At 40.1% G+C, this 17237-nt stretch overlaps 1 protein-coding gene and 1 non-coding gene across 3 annotated transcripts; both read left to right on the forward strand.

Annotated features, from left to right (window-relative positions):
- Nucleotides 1-704: 704 nt before the first annotated feature.
- On the forward strand, nucleotides 705-15275 carry LOC100843760 (serine/threonine-protein phosphatase 4 regulatory subunit 3B). 2 transcript variants are annotated; one of them, XM_014899867.2, is made up of 25 exons: nucleotides 709-1007; nucleotides 3808-3888; nucleotides 4762-4861; nucleotides 4940-5024; nucleotides 5115-5164; nucleotides 5241-5306; nucleotides 5709-5788; nucleotides 6317-6376; nucleotides 7363-7462; nucleotides 7650-7727; nucleotides 7875-7942; nucleotides 8139-8207; nucleotides 8315-8395; nucleotides 8481-8576; nucleotides 9173-9243; nucleotides 10293-10370; nucleotides 10446-10554; nucleotides 11113-11214; nucleotides 11540-11751; nucleotides 11839-11953; nucleotides 13148-13279; nucleotides 13396-13503; nucleotides 13684-13766; nucleotides 13874-13966; nucleotides 14297-15275. In XM_014899867.2, the coding sequence occupies exons 1-25, from the start codon at nucleotides 939-941 to the stop codon at nucleotides 14748-14750; spliced, it is 2640 nt and encodes an 879-aa protein (XP_014755353.1). In that variant the 5' UTR covers nucleotides 709-938; the 3' UTR covers nucleotides 14751-15275. The 2 variants fall into 2 exon arrangements, with proteins under 2 accessions (XP_024315752.1, XP_014755353.1); XM_024459984.1 differs by lacking the exons at nucleotides 13874-13966; nucleotides 14297-15275 and having other exon boundaries at nucleotides 705-1007; nucleotides 13396-13561.
- Nucleotides 14084-14207, forward strand: MIR5070 (microRNA MIR5070). Its single transcript, NR_126854.1, has one exon. It is a non-coding gene; the product is annotated as a microRNA MIR5070 (primary transcript).
- Nucleotides 15276-17237: the final 1962 nt, after the last annotated feature.

Raw genomic sequence — 17237 nt, forward strand, 5'->3', positions numbered from 1 at the left:
TCTACCAACCCGTTCTTGATATCTTCCTCCGTGGCTTTGCGTTTGTCCGCTGGGTTGGATCTGCAAGACGTGGCAAGTAAATTGGACACCTAGCATCTCATACGCGGGACATGCGTCGGATTTGCTGTCAAATGTGCTAAACCGACATATTTTGTTTTTTCATAAGCCATGGCTCAAAATAGTGGTTGCCTGATAACTGTGGTTCTGTGAAAATCTTGACATGCATCAGTCCTCTAAAGGAATTAGTGAGAAAAGAACAGTGCGCAAGCACATACTCCCTCCGTCCCATATCATGTGACTCAAATTTGCTTAAATATGAATGTATCTATACCAAAAAACGTCTAGATACACGTAATATCTCGTCATTTAATATGGTACGGAGGAAGTATAATAATATGACATCAATTTATCGTTGCATAATTTATCTATTGTTGTTCATCAAACATAAATCCTACTCGTGCGTCTTATATTTTTGGATCAATTGAGTAGGATTTCCCTGTGCTTAGTTTTAAAAGACGTGATCCCCACGATAGCTTTACAGGAACAGTTAAATTTTCGATGAACCCGCACCCACAGGTCTTAGAACAGAATTTTCCCGATAAAAAGAAAAGCCCAACCCGCTTCCATAAATATCCGACTCCCATTTCCCTCTTCCCACCCCGTAGTTTTCCGTCCCGCGAGTGAAAACGTAGAAGAGGGGAAGTTCAGGGGGCGAAACGCGAAGAGAACCCCGCGAAGCGAGAGAGAGAGAGAGGGAGCGGGAGAAGGGAGGGGAGAGAGGGAGGAGGGAGGTGTGGCCGTGTGGGTGGATCGAGGGAGCTCGCCAATGTTCGTTAGGGTTTCGCCTCCAGCCTCCTCTCGCTGCTAGCCGCCGTGCGATCCCAGAAGCTGCGGCGCCACTCGCCGTGGAACGCGCGCGTGGTCTCCAGGCTCCAGCGATGGCGGACAAGGTTGGCAGGCGCGAGAAGGAGAGGTGGCAGGGCGAGTCGCTGACCAAGACCATGAAGGTGAGTTCCCCCCGCGCATCGCCTCTCCTCGGAGTTTCTAGAGCCTTCTGAAACGGCGAGTTGGTGCGGTAGATCGACTCGTCGCAGTTTGTAGGCGCGCCCCGTGCTTTCGTTTAGTGGTTTTGGGTGCGGGCTGTCACGGAAGCTTCCGTTTGATCATCGATTCCCATTTCGAGGTACCTGATGTTTCTATAAGCCCGCGTGCCCTGGGTTTGATGAGGTTGCTGCTCTGGAACTGAGAGGTGTTAATTTGACGTTCCGTTCATGTTCAGAACGGTGAAGGGTGGGTCGGTTTTGGGGATTTTTTTTTCAGTTGAATCGTGTATTGTAGGGTGACTGGAATCCGAGGGTAATTTACACTGTGATTTGTGCAACTTGCTGCTACAACAAGTCCCACAAGTGATGATCTCTTGCTACTAGCACGTGTAGATTATAAGTTTGTGAGTTTTCTGATACTGAGCTATTTAAATTGTCACGTGTAGATTATAAGTTTGTGACTCTTCTGATACTGAGCTACTCCCTCCGTCCCACAAAGATTGGCACGGTTTTGAACTAGAGCTAGTTCAAATCCGTGCCAATCTTTATGGGACGGAGGGAGTATTTAAATTGTCCAGTTCATTTTTGCAATGCAGTTTCCCCACCTCGTGTAAATTAGAAGGGTGGTGAACTTCAGGTTTGCTGTGTAGTTTTTACTCAGGCCATTATAGTTTCATTTTAAACTTCATCAAATATGCTGACTAGCTGCAGAACAAGTATTACACAAACCCCACTGATGCTGTGGATTTGTTATTAACAAGGGAGCTCCTGCTTAACATCTTATGTAGCTGGTTAATAGTAAGAATATAGCATGTTTAGTTTAGTTATTTTTGAGTTTCTTGATTTGAGCCCATGCCATGTAGATCTGCTTGATCTTGTATGAATTGTCAGCTTTCACCTAATTATATATCAGTTTGTAACCTGATGTCTGCATCTGGTAACTACCATGTAGAAGAAGGCCAAACTTCATGGTTTGAAGGGGGTTAGGGCATTAGAAAGAGGGGGGCGGGGGGATACTCTACACTGTCTGTGGTCCTACAATATGATATTTTGCATGATTGCTACAGTACTGGCGCATGACACAACTGTGGGTCACTAAATAGGTTAGAATAAGGAATTTAGTCATTCTGCTCCATTTGGTTCACTCAAAATTTACATTGTTGAAGAGTTGCTATCTGTTTACTGTAATATTTAGGTTTCTGCTTATCTGGTTCTGTTTGGTAAGGAGGATAATTGTAGGTCAAGGTTCAAATGACTTGAGAGTATAACAGTATTTCACTACTGCTACAGATATTTTCAGGCAATAGCTCAAACATTTTCTGTTCCCAGTTATCGGTTCACTCCATAGCATGAAGTTTCAATGTTATATTACAGTAATTTGCAGACCACAACTTTTTGAGTGGCGTGCTAGCTCAAGATTGCTTAGTCTGTAGGTTGGTTCGTGGTGTGACCTGTCACACTTTTGGATGCGGTCATATGTTTTGTGGTGATGCGAATAATGCAAGACTTTAGGCTACATGCATCCTGGATGCAGAAGCTGGGGGTAACTTAGCTTCTGTTTTCTAAAAGAAGATACAAAGAACCAAGCATTGCCCAGTTGGCTAAAGGCACGGGTGCATGCCCAGCCCACCATGTTGGGTGTGCTCATGGTTGTCTAATGAAAAATGCCATGGTTGGTAGTATTTGTTGGTCGAGTTTTTAAATTATTACTGATATGCATGTTTCCACAATAGCTCGATAAGTTCCTATACCTTTTTTTTGCGCATAGATTAGTTCCTATACCCAAAAGTGTGGCGTCGAAAACTCCCAAGCATGAAGAGATCATGTCATATTACATTAAGAATAAATGCATGATGGGTCCATTTTTTCTCTTCGGGAAAATGCAAAAGCTTTGCGCCTCGATGCATTGATTAAGAGAGAAAGAGTTCTGTACAAGCCCAAGAGGGCAACACCCCAAGATTACAACGCAACACGACTAGGCGCTAGTGACTGTCAGGAGCAGCGCTCCGAGCCCAACCGCCCCAGCACGAGTCCAAAGCCTAGCGTCAGCCTTGATTATGTCGGTGAGGGAGGTGATGTTGGGAGTAATGCGACTCCCAACAATAGCAAGATGACCAACATCGGAGTTAGGTGTCGCATTAATAAATACTGTTATCAATGCGATGCTGATGGAAGCAGAAGAAAGAAGGAAGAAGAAATAGTGGAGAAATGGGGAAGAACGAGTCCATGTGATGCCCTATATATCTTTCAACCTTCAAAATTCCCAACAGCCTGAGTGAAAACTTTCGTCAAAACCACTTGGCCAACATGGTCTTGGTCCAACGCCAGCTGTGCACGCCCACATGTACACATAGTACCTCTTGAACCAGTTGGTACTTTTCAAAGTACCGGACCTAAATGACACCCCCGTGATACTTTGAGGACCTGATAGCATGATGCACTTTACTCTTACATTAATTTGCAGATCAGATAATTTTTGGGGGGTTAGGGAATGAGAAAGCCATAGTTTATTTTTTTCTGCATGCTCAAGTATAATTTCTAATGGCGTTTTAAAGGTTTTGCAAGTATCTTAGGATGACTATCTATCTTATCCTTCACTCCATACTAACCAGGTCCCTGTTTACTTTGTCTCTCTTGTACTATATGCTTTACATGTTACCGTTAATCTACGTATTATGTGGACCCTACTTCTATGTATGCATTTTGTGTTATACTTCATAAGCACTGTTATTAATGCATTAACAGTTTTAAAAATGTGTTCCAGCGTGTCAAAGTGTACCGGTTGGAAGAAAATGGAAAGTGGGATGATCACGGAACTGGGCACGCAACCATTGACAATATCATGGTATGTTTTGACTGTGCTTGTACTCCCTCCGTCCCATAGTAAGTGACTTTCTATTATGTGTATCTAGACATATTTTAGTATATAAATACGTTCATATTTAGACAAATTTGAGTCACTTAATATGGGATGGAGGGAGTATGATTTTGTCGATCCAAATCTCCGGCTCATGATCGGTGATACATCACTAAAATGAAACTGCATCGAATAGTTAAATATAGTTTCTGTGCTGATAGTACATAATTTTAACTTTTACAATCTTGTGGTGAGGTACATATCATTGTCCGTACTCCTGCAAGTTACCGTATTTCATTTGTATCTACAATCTGATTTCAATTTTAGTTTTTCTATCTTATTGATCGCATGTTCATCTTGTTTTTTTTCTTTATTTTGTTTAAGTATACTGGATTATTTACATTTTTAGTCATGTAGGGGTCAACATGTTTGATGTATGGGACCTTATGATAACTCTCATGACATTAGGGAGGCAAGTGGATCAGGCCAACCTGTTGTCCCCTGACCCGTCTGAGTACATTTGCTTGATTTAAAAAAAATCTGTATTATGAAGTGGGCCACCAGTTAAGTTCGAAATGAATTGTTTATAGTGAATTGGCCCAATGGGTCGACCCACTTGTATTCCTAGTTCGTACATGACATTACCCTGTGCCGGATTTTGGTTTGTATATTGTTATAATTTTATGGAAACTCTGACTTCTAATTAGCTGCTACGGAAGTGAAAGGAACACTTATTACTGAGAAAAATGTAAGGCACAAAGCAGTGTGTGGCAACAAGATATTTTGTTTTAGAAATTTCTTTGTTTAAAGACTTTCTGTTGGATATTTGGGGTTCACTTTTTCTCAACCTTTCTGACTCAGGAGTCAGGAGAACGTGCTCTGGCTGTTGTGGATGAAGAGGACAATGACACCCTGCTGCTTCACAACATTACACCTGATGATATCTACAGGAAACAAGAAGGTGAACTGACATCCTATCCTTTTTCTACTATCCATTTCTTTCTCCTAACACAACTGGTTTGCCCATTTTATTTGGTAGAAACAATCATCTCATGGAAAGATCCTGAAAAGGCACTAGAGTTAGCACTGAGCTTTCAAGAAGCTGAAGGATGCTCGTTTATATGGTGATTCAATGATAGATGGTGTTATTGGTGTGTTCCTTTTCCTTCAGCAGCTTATTCATGTCTATTTTACATTCCTATGGCTTTATGTAGGGAGAACATGTGTAACATACGGGAGGAACTACAATCTGAAGTTCTCAGCTGTGAGTTTGTCAAATCAGTTAGATTTTGTATGGTTGTTTTCATGGGTTCTTATAATTACTTTGCCATATCCTGCAGCTCATGAGGTTGGTCCACAGCCAGCACAGAAATCTCTAAAAGCCTCAAGTGATTCCCTTTCGCGTGGTAGATAACTACTTATTGCTCATTTGTGACGTATTCTCTCTATATACTTCATAAGCTTCAGATCGAAGTAATCTTTAGGACTAACTATTGATTTTATGGTACAATATGTGCATGTAGTCTTTACCACGTTCCTAGGATTCAGTGGCTGTAGATTATTTGGTGGCTTGATCGCATCAGATTTGATTTCACAGGCACAAATATGAAACAAATACGTTCCTGTATTTATTTATTCACCTGAATTCTGACCTGATAAACTTGGAAGGTTCAGAATATTAATTTCTTACATTCATAGGTATAATTGAAGTATAATGTTCTTATCTTCATTGCTTTTGTCTATAGCTGTTTGGTGGTGTATATGGATTTGGTGACAATGCCATAATCAATTATTTGCTTTGCATGCAGATAAGCCCTTATGTAAAGCTAGCAGTGGATTGCAGGGACTTCCTCCTCTTGAGTTGTCCAATCTTTCTGTTATTTTAAAGGTGTGAGCTACCTTTGGTGTTGTTTCCATGTAAACAGTAAACATTTTACTTGTTTAGCATTTTCATGATGCTGACTCATCTTTTTGGGTGTCAAAGTAGAAACATCATATACTCCCTCCGTTCCAATTTAATTGGCGCCGGACATTTTGCAAAAAACCCTGTTAATTTACGAAATCAACCTGCAGTACACATCTTCAATTGAATGTGGACTGCGTGTTGATTCCGAAAGACTACATGTTTTTTTTTTTTTTTTGCAAAAGTTCCGGTAGAACGTGGATTGCAGGTCGATTTTGGGAAATAGCAAGGTTTTTTTGCGAAATTGCCGGCTTCAATTAATTAGGTACAGAGGGAATACTTTGTAAGCAGATATTAGGAGGTACAAAGTATTGTGAAGAGATTTAGGAAATGGGGCATTTTTCATATAAGTATAGACTCAGCTTGCTCAATATGCCTGTAGAAAGCATATATAATGAATTTTACAATGTTCTACATGCTGATTGTTGAAATATTGTTCACCAAAATGTACAGACTATATTGGAATATGGAATGAAGGAGCAGATGCGGGTTATCGATCTAATATCAGAAGATGTAAGTCATCGACTTGTTTATATGGTGTCATGATGTTCTATTTAGCCTGTTTCTCTCCCTGCAACTAGGTACATATAAGTAGATTTGACGCAACCATTAAGGCGAATGCAGCACAACCCGAGATTTTTACAGAGGAGCAGAATGCAGACACAGGATCAAATATTTTGTTTTAGATGTTAAACGTACACTTAAAGATGCAGTTTGCTTAAATCACATATTGTTCCTTGTTCCTATGTTACGAGTTCACAAGGCATCAAAGGGAAAAATGAAGTATGCATCAAAGTCTGCAGCTGGAAGTCCCTTCCTCATAAGATTAAGAAAGTTCGAACTTGGAACATCTTTTGAAGTGTGGAAAATCTTTCATACTTGGAGAGAACCGAACCAACCGTCCGATTTGCATGTGCATTTGACTGATGGGATCAAGACTAAGCAGTTATCTTAGTATTCATCTCCCAGAGTCCCACGTCTGCCAGCTATCACAAAATTCATTGCAGAGCCAGAAAGTTCCTCTTGCACATTTTAACTTCAAACCTGATTTCCAAAAGTGGACATTGTTGGAAATAATCCTTCTTGCTTGCGGTGTTTGGGTAGGATATGGGTGAGAATGCCTTGCATGCCATACGTGAGGGTTTGGAAAACTATAAGTTGGTTAAGTTATTAGGAGCTGGACTCGTATAATCTGATTCATTATAAATAAAGGAGAAAAGCCTGGGAAGTTCCAGGGCTACAAAAAGCTTTACCCATCGTAACAGAGAGAAGAGAGCATCCTGCCACGGAAGGAATTTCGGCGGAAAATGCTGCCGCTGTAGCAATCTTTTTTCTGAGTTTTTTCAATCTGCCTCGACAGTTTCTTTTCTGCCTTCTGTTCTGCTTGGAGTTTCCAATCTGAGATCTAACTGACATGCCTTATATGCCCAAAATGTATTTATATACTGCATACTGTCATGTTTTAAGCTTATGTATTTTCACCTTCTAAAATGTCACAGCGTGATTTTTTCCCGAAGATAGTGAAACTTTTCAGAACGTGCGAGGGTTTAGGAGACATGGATGGTCTCCACATGATCTTCAAATTAATCAAGGCAATCAGTAAGTACATACTCCCTCCGTTCCATAATTCTTGTCTCAAATTTGCCCAAAAGTGGATGTATCTATTCCTAAAAGGCGTCTAGATACATGTAATATTTCGACAAGTATTATGGGACGGAGGGAGTACATAGTAAGCTTCATCATAGGTTATTTTAGCTTGTTACTTACATTGTTTCTTATTCTGCAGTATCGTTGAACAGTTCCGCGATATTTGACGTGATTTTCTCCGATGATCTTATTCTTGACATAATTGGCGCCCTTGAGTGTAAACACTATATCATCTACCTCTCATGACGTTCATTCGTTCTCTACATCAGTAAATTATAAACTCTTGTGTTCTACATAGCGATTTACTTGTAGAACTGCATGCATAATTCTGTACTTCTTTACTAATGAGTTCTGATCGATACAGACAATCCAGAGGTTCGTAATGTGCAAAATCATCGTGCTTTCCTGAAGGAGCATGCAGTTTTCAAGGAGGTAAATCGAGTTTCATCTATAATATTCCCTCCGTTCCATAATTCTTGTCGAAATATTACATGTATTTAGACGTTTTTTAGGAATAGATACATCCATTTTTGGGCAAAATTGAGACAAGAATTATGGAACGGAGGGAGTACGTCTTAAACTGATTAAGATGTAACGATTATTTAGTGACACCCTCTTTCTGCCATAGGCCATACCCATTAGAAATGCTTCTGTGGTTTCAAAGATTCACCAAACATACAGAATAAACTATATAAAGGTCAGTGCTCCCCCCTGCCCTTCCACTAGTTGGAGTTCCATTTATTTGGCCTCTGTCACCAACTTTTGTGCTTGACTATTTCAAACTGAAGTGCTTGGCATCTACAGGATGTTATATTACCGCCGAAAGTACTGGATGACGCTACTCTGGCAAGCCTTAACACTATGATTCATGCGAACAACGCTTTCGTTAGTGTTTCGACGTTACCAAGTTTTCACATGCTTTAAATCAAAATTATCTTCTCTAATTGAGGATTATATGATTTCCCTGTAGGTTGTTTGTTTACTAAAGGATGATGCTTTGTTTATCCAAGAACTATTTGCTAAGATGAGATCTTCAAATATTTCTGCTGGATCAAAAAGCGAACTGGTGAAACTAGTGTTTCATTCTGTTGCTTGTTTCTTAGACACATCCTTCTGTATCAGAATCTGTAATAATGCATTATTAGTCATAATTGTTCCAATAACATTTATATCTGTTCCGATAATCTTCAGTTGCCGCCGTTGAATTGCCAGAAAAGAAGAAAGATTAATAATTATTTGTTGCTTCCACGGATCATAATAATTCCTTGAAGTGTTTTGAGGAAATGAAAAAAACTATGAAACCAAGGTTGTGTTGGAGTGAACTGGGTTTTTTGTGGGCTTTGCTGATGCTAGTTTCTAGATGAAGCATTTTATTCATTCACCTTGTACTGTTGCTAGGCTATGGTGAATTAAGATGGGAAAAGTGGTTCATGCTGATCGTCGGCTTCCATCATTTGAGAGTTGATATGTTTCTAGGTTATGAGTCTTTGTACTATGCACATTATTGTCTTTCTAGGTCCTTTCTAGGTTGTTCTGGTAGTTCCTTGCATTAATATGATACCGTAAAAAATATATATGATAATAGCATTGCGTGTACACTCAGTTTAGCAATGGAAATTATCTTTCTATAAGCCGTTTACATTGACAACATTCTTTTTGCAGGTCTCTTTTTTGCTTGAGTTTTGTGATCGCAGCAAAAGTTTGCAGCCCACTCAACAAATACAACTATTTAGGTTGGTATTTGGATGATTTGTTTTCTCTTATGCCCCTTAGAATTTCTTTATTTATTTTGTGGAAATTCTGTTCTCTCTCTGTATCAATTATGTTATTAACCTGGGAGTCAGGGACCCTATATTTGTGATTATGCAGATCATGTTTTGCTCATGATTGTGCAGAATTTTCTTTCTCAGTTGCTGGGTATTCGTTGCAGCATTTTGTGGATGAGATACGTCAATAGTTGGAGCAGCGTTTTTTTTCCCTTTCTCTCCCTCTAGATCAGTTCTCTTGAATCCTGTAAGACAGATTTGTTCAAAGAACAGAAGACAGTTACTTCAGACATGGGCATACAAAATAATGTGTAACTCACTTTAGTTTTGAGTACAGTACAAGCTTATTTTTAAGATGGAGAACAATAACTAATACTCCCTCCGATCAATATTACTTGTCGAAATATTACATGTATCTAGATGCTTTTTAGGCATAGATACATCCATGTTTGGGCAAATTTGAGACAATTAATATGGATTGGAGGGAGTAGTAAGTTCCTGTTCACCGTCATTACCAAGTCTTATGGTAAATGCACATATGATGTTTGCAAATGGAGGAAGCAGCTTTTGTTGGTTATACGGTAATGTTGCCCATTTGTGATGTTTTCCTGCTGGTATAGCCAGAGCCTTTTCAGTTATATCATGAATTTATGAAAAGGCAACAACTTCTATCGGCGTGTTTACTTTTGTGCGAGCCATACGCTTTATGTCAGAATGATTCACTGCACATTTTGTTTTCAACAGTATACCTTGCAACTTCTTCTTTTTTTTTCTTTTTTTTTGTGGGGGTATACCTTGCAACTTTGGTAATGGATAATTTATATTGTTTGTAAAGTGACACTGTTAACCTCCAGTTTGTGTTTTGATTGTTGTCGTACCTTCTTTGATGTAATGCAGACATGCCACTCGAGCAGTTTAGTCAATTTGAACTAAACACCATTTATGTGCAAATTCTTTTAAGCTGTATGAGCAGAGAGACTGCTGTAGCAGTTCAGTAATCTTGCTTCTCTATTCAGGGATCTGGCAAGTCAAGGTGTATTTGATATCATTTCTGATGTGTTGCAGAGTCAAGATAAAGTGCTTGTCTCGGATGGGTAACTTCTGGAGCAATTGGTTAATTCTTTTTTCTTCTTTATCTCCTAACTGCATCTTTTTTCTGGCTAATGCAGGACAGGCATCATTCTGCATTTTCTTAATCAAGACCCTAACTTACTGGGATCATATATTGCAAATCAAGAAGAAAATCGTAGAGAAGGCGTTTCTCTTCTTGGGCTTTTAGTAAGTAGCAACCCTTTCTTTGGTCTCCCACTCCCTGTGCAGGTTGTGTCCCCACTCCCCAGTACTTTTGGTCCAAGGCTCCAAGCACTGAATTACATTCCTTTAAAATCCATTCTGTAATATAAATGTTTGTATTTTGGGTATGTCCTATCCGTTTGTGAACTGTGAGTATCTAACATTTTTGGTGGAGCATTTGGACACTGAATGTTGTGGCTCTTCTTCCATTTGTTCTTCGAATCCATGCAAACCCTTATGCCTTTTTCTGTTCATCTGAGACACTACAAATGATAACATGGCTTGCAGGTGACAAGGTGATTTACATCTGATTCACCAATTTACTATATCTTGTGCAAGGTTTACTTTATTTGCTCAGTGAGTTCCAACAGTCATGAAATGGAAACATTGTGCTTGGTCCATGATTTCAAAGTTACCAATCAGTATGGTATTTTATCAAGTGCCTGCATTATCTGATGCTTCTTGGAATAATCTTACAAACTCACATTTGACGTTTTCATCTAGCATAATTATGGATGTCGCTAAAACTTACTCAAATTTCAGGTGCAAGGCATGGTAACCGAATTTGGTGGCGAGGTGCTCTCTCAGTTTCTGGAAATTCTAAAGATACTGCTGGAATTTGCTCCGAATACAGTTACACATTGTGTAAGATATTGTAGCCTATAAAACAGACTTTTGGTGTTCCCTAAGTGTAAAATGTGTTAGTTATACTGTAGGAATATCTGTATTGAGGACATTATACAATATATACATCTGTGGTATCATGAATCTCTTCTGTAAATAGGCAAGTAGCAATATTACCATATTCTGCCTCTGTGCTTTCTGTTGCCTAGTTATCCATCCTCATTTGGTTTGTCCTTGTGTGTGCATGACCACCATGGACTTGCAGTCCTTAAAATATATTACAGTTTCAAATGCTGATGTTTGACTAGATTGTGGTATGAACTTTATTTTCTTTGTTCTGTTGCAGAGAGCCGTTATCGAGTTTTTTTACGAGAATCACTTTGATATATTGGTTGATGTAATTGAATCATCTTGTCTTCCAAAGAGTATTGCGGGATCAACATTTGGTTCAGATGGTGCTGGTAGAAGATTTGACGAATATTCTGCTAAGCCTGAAATATTGTCCAACATCTGCGAGTTTTTATGCTTTTGCGTAGTTCATCACCCCTACAAGATCACGTAATGCTTTTCATTCAGCAGTTCATTTGACGTTTCATGTTACTTTCTTTTTGTTTCTTTGATAAAATGTAATTCTCAATCTTGCAGGGTCAACTTTTTTACAAGGAATTCAATGGAGAAAATCCTTACTCTGACCCGTCGGAGAGAGAGGTTTTTGGTTGTGGCAGCTGTTCGATTTATGCGTACTGTTATTGGCAGAAATGTAAGGAGTTTACTTTGTCGCTTAAATAAATAAAGCACTGCAAAGTTGAAGGTTCTTTTACATTGGAAAACGTTCATAATCAAAAATTTATGTTCTTCTTTGCACCACTAAGCTTATTGATCCTTCATTCCTTCTTGACTACATTTATGACTAAGTGCAAGCTATTTTGCATACACGTTTGAAGACCACCCAAATATAACCAATCCTTCGTCCGTCGATCCACATGTGAGTTTGCATGATTGCACCTAGACTTGCTTGCGCTCGCATCTTTTGCATAGACCCGACATCTTATTACTGCAAAAAAGAGAGGCATTTGTAGCTTAAACTATGTAAGGGAACAGAGGTGATGGCTTTCTAGCCAAGGCATATTTATCTTGATCTGTATTGTCTAAACTGCCCTTTATGTAAGTGCTAGAAGTATTACCAAGTGGTGCAGCACGGTATAAGGCCTTCCACAGTGTGGTCGGACCATACTTCGTATTTTCTCTGCCACGTAGCAACCGGACGGACCGATCCTTCAAACCAAAATTTCCACCGTGTGCATGCATCGGACCAAACTTTGGAGTGGGATCCATCTGAGATTAAAAAACACTATATTCATTGATGAAAGGGGTGCTCCAGTAGCTGCGTAGTTTGCACCGGTGCATCCGTATTGACCGGTTCATGCTTTTAACTTCAAGCGCCGGCTTGCTCCAATGGCATGGACCGGTCCATACAAGCAAAAGGCAGAGTTTGGTCCTGCTGAAATCCCACACTGGAGAAGGCCTAAAGCCGAGAAAAAAGACCGATGATTCCAAGATGGGTAATTAGCTCCCATCTGGCAATCACACATGCTCGTTTTTTAGCAAAACTGTGTGGTACACCTTTTACCACTGATTGTTAGAGAAGAGTTATGCTACCTCTGTCTTCTTTTATAAGGCATGCACATGTTCCAAGATCATCAATCTAACTAGCAAAATGTAAGTTATATGGCATAAAAAATATGTCATTCAAAAGTTCATTTGACTATGAATTTCATGCATATTTTTTTGTGTAATATAATACATATTTTGTTAGTTAAATTGGTAATCTTGGAACATGTGCATGCCTTATGAAAGCGGACGGAGGTAGTACTAGCTAGCAAGCATATCCTAATTGCCATGTTCTTGTCATAATTGAACTTGAGTTGAAAATTTTGTTGGCTGTGTTCTGTAGGATGCTTTTCTAATTAGCCATGTTATCAGCCAGAACATGTTGAAACCAATTATTGAAGCATTTGTTGAAAATGGGGATAGATACAATATGCTACACTCTGGAGTCCTTGAGTTGTTGGAATACATAAGAAAGGTACATCCTATGCATTGTTGTGTACTTGTTACCAAGTATGGGAAAATATTTATCTTTCTTGGAAAAAAACTGACTATCTAGTGGGATTGGCGATCTGATGCATTTTTTGTGCACAGGAAAATCTAAACTCCCTTGTTGTATATGTTGTCGAGTCATTTTGGAGCCAACTTCTGAGGTTTGAGCACTTGAAAAGCATTCAAGCCTTCAAAATCAAGTATCAAGAGGTTGAGACTTGAGACTTCCGTTTAATCTGCATTCTGTTATCACTGTGAACTTTAGCAGGTTTACCCAGTATATTATTGAAGCAATTTCTTTCCTTAACAGCTTCCTTTTCGTGTCCTCATTAGGCCTTAGTACTCTATGCATTATTTAAATGAATAATGATGGTCTTGTTTTCTTGCTAGTTTGTGGAGAGTGCTGAAACAAAGCAAACTACTAGTGTGGGTCACATGGGAAAGGCAGATGAAAGAGGTCTTGATAAGGACAGGTCTGTTAAGTTGTTTTCCTCATTTGCTGCTTGTTTTATGTTGCTAGGTGGAATTGAGTTTAGATGTTGCATTGTTAACCATTGTGATTTTTTAATTTTTACTCCAGCAATGAAGGTTCTGCTACACAGACGGCAAGTGAACAACAACAATCCATGGTTACGTCAGCCCATGGAAGTGAAATCCATCACATCCCTGCAAGGTATCTCATCTTCACAAGTGGGAGATATTACCAGCTGTATTGTAATAAAGATTCGTTTGCTCACTTTTACTGCTTTGCACTGATGATAACTCGATAACTAGAGCTGCAAATTTTTGATCCTCAGGGTAGCCTTTGACACTGCTTAGTTCAACCAAATGAACTAAAATTTTAAAATGACACAACTTTTTGGAAAACTAGTTCATTTGTTTGAACTAAGTAGGGTCAGAGGGTACCCTGAGGGTCAAAAATTTGCAGCCCTGTCGATAACTACGAGTGGTGTAATTTTGAACTCTTAAACTTACTACTGCCTTTTGTTCTTCTGCTTTTCAGGCCTAAATCTGGTGGTCTTGTGGATTATGACGATGATGCGGAAGATTATAACACATCGCCCAAAAGACCTCTAGAAGATGATGAGGCCTTAAATATACCCATGGAAGGGCACAGTTCATCGGACGGCAAAAATACAGATGGGAAGATTCCAAAGAAGCCCAAGCTGGATGCTGGAATCAGCTTCTCTAACATGAGTATAGCTAATGTGGCTGGCAGGCAGTCAGATCTGAAAGATAAGCAGCCACTGCTCTCACCTGTCTCAGGCACGGAAAATTCTGGCGGCAATGATGATGTAGGGGATGGAAACCCAGGCTCTCCAATTCAACAACATGCCCCAGAAAGTTTGGATCTCACGCATAAAACTGGAGATGATTGTATAGGAGCTGCTGGGGAAAAAAAGATGGAAGCAGATTCAGCAAAAGCAACCGATTCGGAGCCTGATACATCAAAATGACAGTCGTTTTTTCTCTGTGAATTGCCTTCAACCCAACCATCACTAGAAGGAAATGCATCAGAAGGCTACATTCATGATATCCCAAACTTTGAGCCTGCAAGCATGGCTGAAGCTGAGATAATTCTGGGCACAGCTGCCCTTGTGAAAGTGTAGAACTGATATTCAATGACAGAATTTGAAGCTGAGAATGAAAACACAGCTTTTGTCTCGGTTGTATAGGAAAAAGAAATCTCGAACACATGCTATATAGGAAAATGGTCTAGCCACTTATTTTTTGTTGCATTAGCCTAGTATGACCAATTTTAGATTTCGCAGGGGCACAGAATCCACCCTTTGCTTGAGTCTTTTCTCCCTCCGTGGTATGACTGGCAGAAGCTGCTCTCTTGTAAAACCTATACTCCGTAGATTAGTTTGGCTCACAAAAGCTGCTCCGTTCAGCAATTCCAGATGGTAGTACAAATATGATTACCAGCAATCAATCTTCTGTACGTGACATAGGTGGTGCATAAATGGTTTCGTGGTGTACTGGTGTTGTGCTCAGATGCTCCTGCACCATCCTTTAGCGATCTTAACTGGTAAATCCTTAGTTTCTATGACCACATCATTGATGCAGGAAACTGGAGATGACAGGTAATAGAGGAAGATGAAATTCGATCGGTGCCATCGCGAGGGCAGTCTATTTTTGCTTCTAGATTTGTGCATCTTCGGGCTAGATGTGCTCCTCTGCCTCCGGGGGACTTCATTTTAATTTGGCGTGACAATTTATAGTAGGTCCCAGTGTTGTACTTCAGGTGTCACATATTGGAATCTTAGTTTCTGAATCACCAAGTCCATGGTCGTATAATTCCGGGACCAGAAGCTATAATCTCAACGGCAACTTTGGCATACATCTGTGAACAAGCAAGCATCCTGCATACAAAATAAGTTTGAAGGAAGCTGAGAGTATTGTTACACAAGACTTACCAGACAATATGGCATTAGGAAGCTGAGAATATTGTTACTCGAGGATGCATTTAAATGGGCGGTGTTTGGCATTTTTGTTGTGGGCACTTGCTTTCACCTGCACAACTAAGGGCTCACCTGCAACTAAGGGCAGTACCAATGCTCCATCTCGTACCGTATCTAAATCAAGCCGACCAAGTAAAAAAATCTAATGTGGCATCCTAATGAATGAAAAATGAGAGAGATGCCGTGTGGTAATCTAGATACGGCTCTTAGCACTGAACGCAAAAAAAAAAAGCTACTCTCTCACAAAACACATTTGTGAGTTTATTTAGATACAGCTATAACATAAAAACATCAGTATAATTGTATCTGACTATGTATTTAATGTAGGGCTAATTTTTTTTTAAATAATACGATTTTTTTAATCATTTTTAAAAATAATACGCGTTTTTAAAAAATTTAAAAAATAATACGGCCTCGGCCTGGGCGAGGCCGATTGGGCCCAGTCGGCCTGGCCCAAGCCGATTAGGTCCAGTCGGCCTCGCCCAGGCCGACTGCAGGCCGCCCGTCTCGCCCGCGGCCCCCCCCCCCCACGCCAGTCGGCCTGGCCCAGGCCGACTGAAGCCTAGTTGGCTTCGCCCAGGCCGACTGGCCCAGTTGGTTTGGGCCAAACCGACTGGTTTCAATTCATTTTTTCCCGCCCGATTCCAAGTAATTCCATATTTTTCTTCCGATCCTTCCGGTCTTTTGAACTAAAAATACTCGACAATATCGGTCTTTTGAACTAAAATACTCGACAACCTGGATAAAAGTAACACGCCGAATCTGATTGAAAGTAATTAGTCTTCGCCGCTAGTTCGTTGCATGATCAACGCATACACGGCCGAGGCCCATTTTTGTCTCGAATCCTTGCGGTTTTTTGAACTTAAAACTTGACAACTTGAATAAAGAGTAACATATATCGAGAAATTGCTGGACAATTTCTGTGTCGATTTTTTGCGGTTTTTTGAACTGAAAGACTTGATATTTGGATAAATTAACATACATCGATAATGTGCTAGTTACGGAACCAAGGCACGAGTAAATTAACATACATTGGTAATACTGCAATTGGACATAATTAAAGATAGCAAATACATAAAAACACAAGCAATACTGAGTCCACTTAGGCCATTTTCCGCTCGTATCGCCACGTTCTTCTGCAGCCTTTGCCGCGGCGGCCCTTTCTCTTTGCCTCTCCCTTTCTGCCTCACGAGCATCCTTGCTCCTTCGTTCCTTCTCTTGCATCTCAAGCGCTTTCTCCCTGTTTTTCCTTAGTGCTTCGTCAATCCAACGACGTTGTTCCTCCCTATGCTCTTTCATCTCTCTCTCTTGCTCCTCTTTCTCCTGGGCTGCAGCTTTTTCCGCACGCTCCTCCGCGTGGAAACGCTGCCATGCATTTCGGGACCTTGTTTTGATCTCTTCCACCACCCAATCCGGCATCTCTGTGTCAATCCAACGATACCACATACATAGGGGCGGAGGAGACTACAAAAAAGCCTA

This window comes from Brachypodium distachyon, chromosome 2 (assembly GCF_000005505.3).
Source record: "Brachypodium distachyon strain Bd21 chromosome 2, Brachypodium_distachyon_v3.0, whole genome shotgun sequence".
NCBI lineage: Eukaryota > Viridiplantae > Streptophyta > Magnoliopsida > Poales > Poaceae > Brachypodium > Brachypodium distachyon.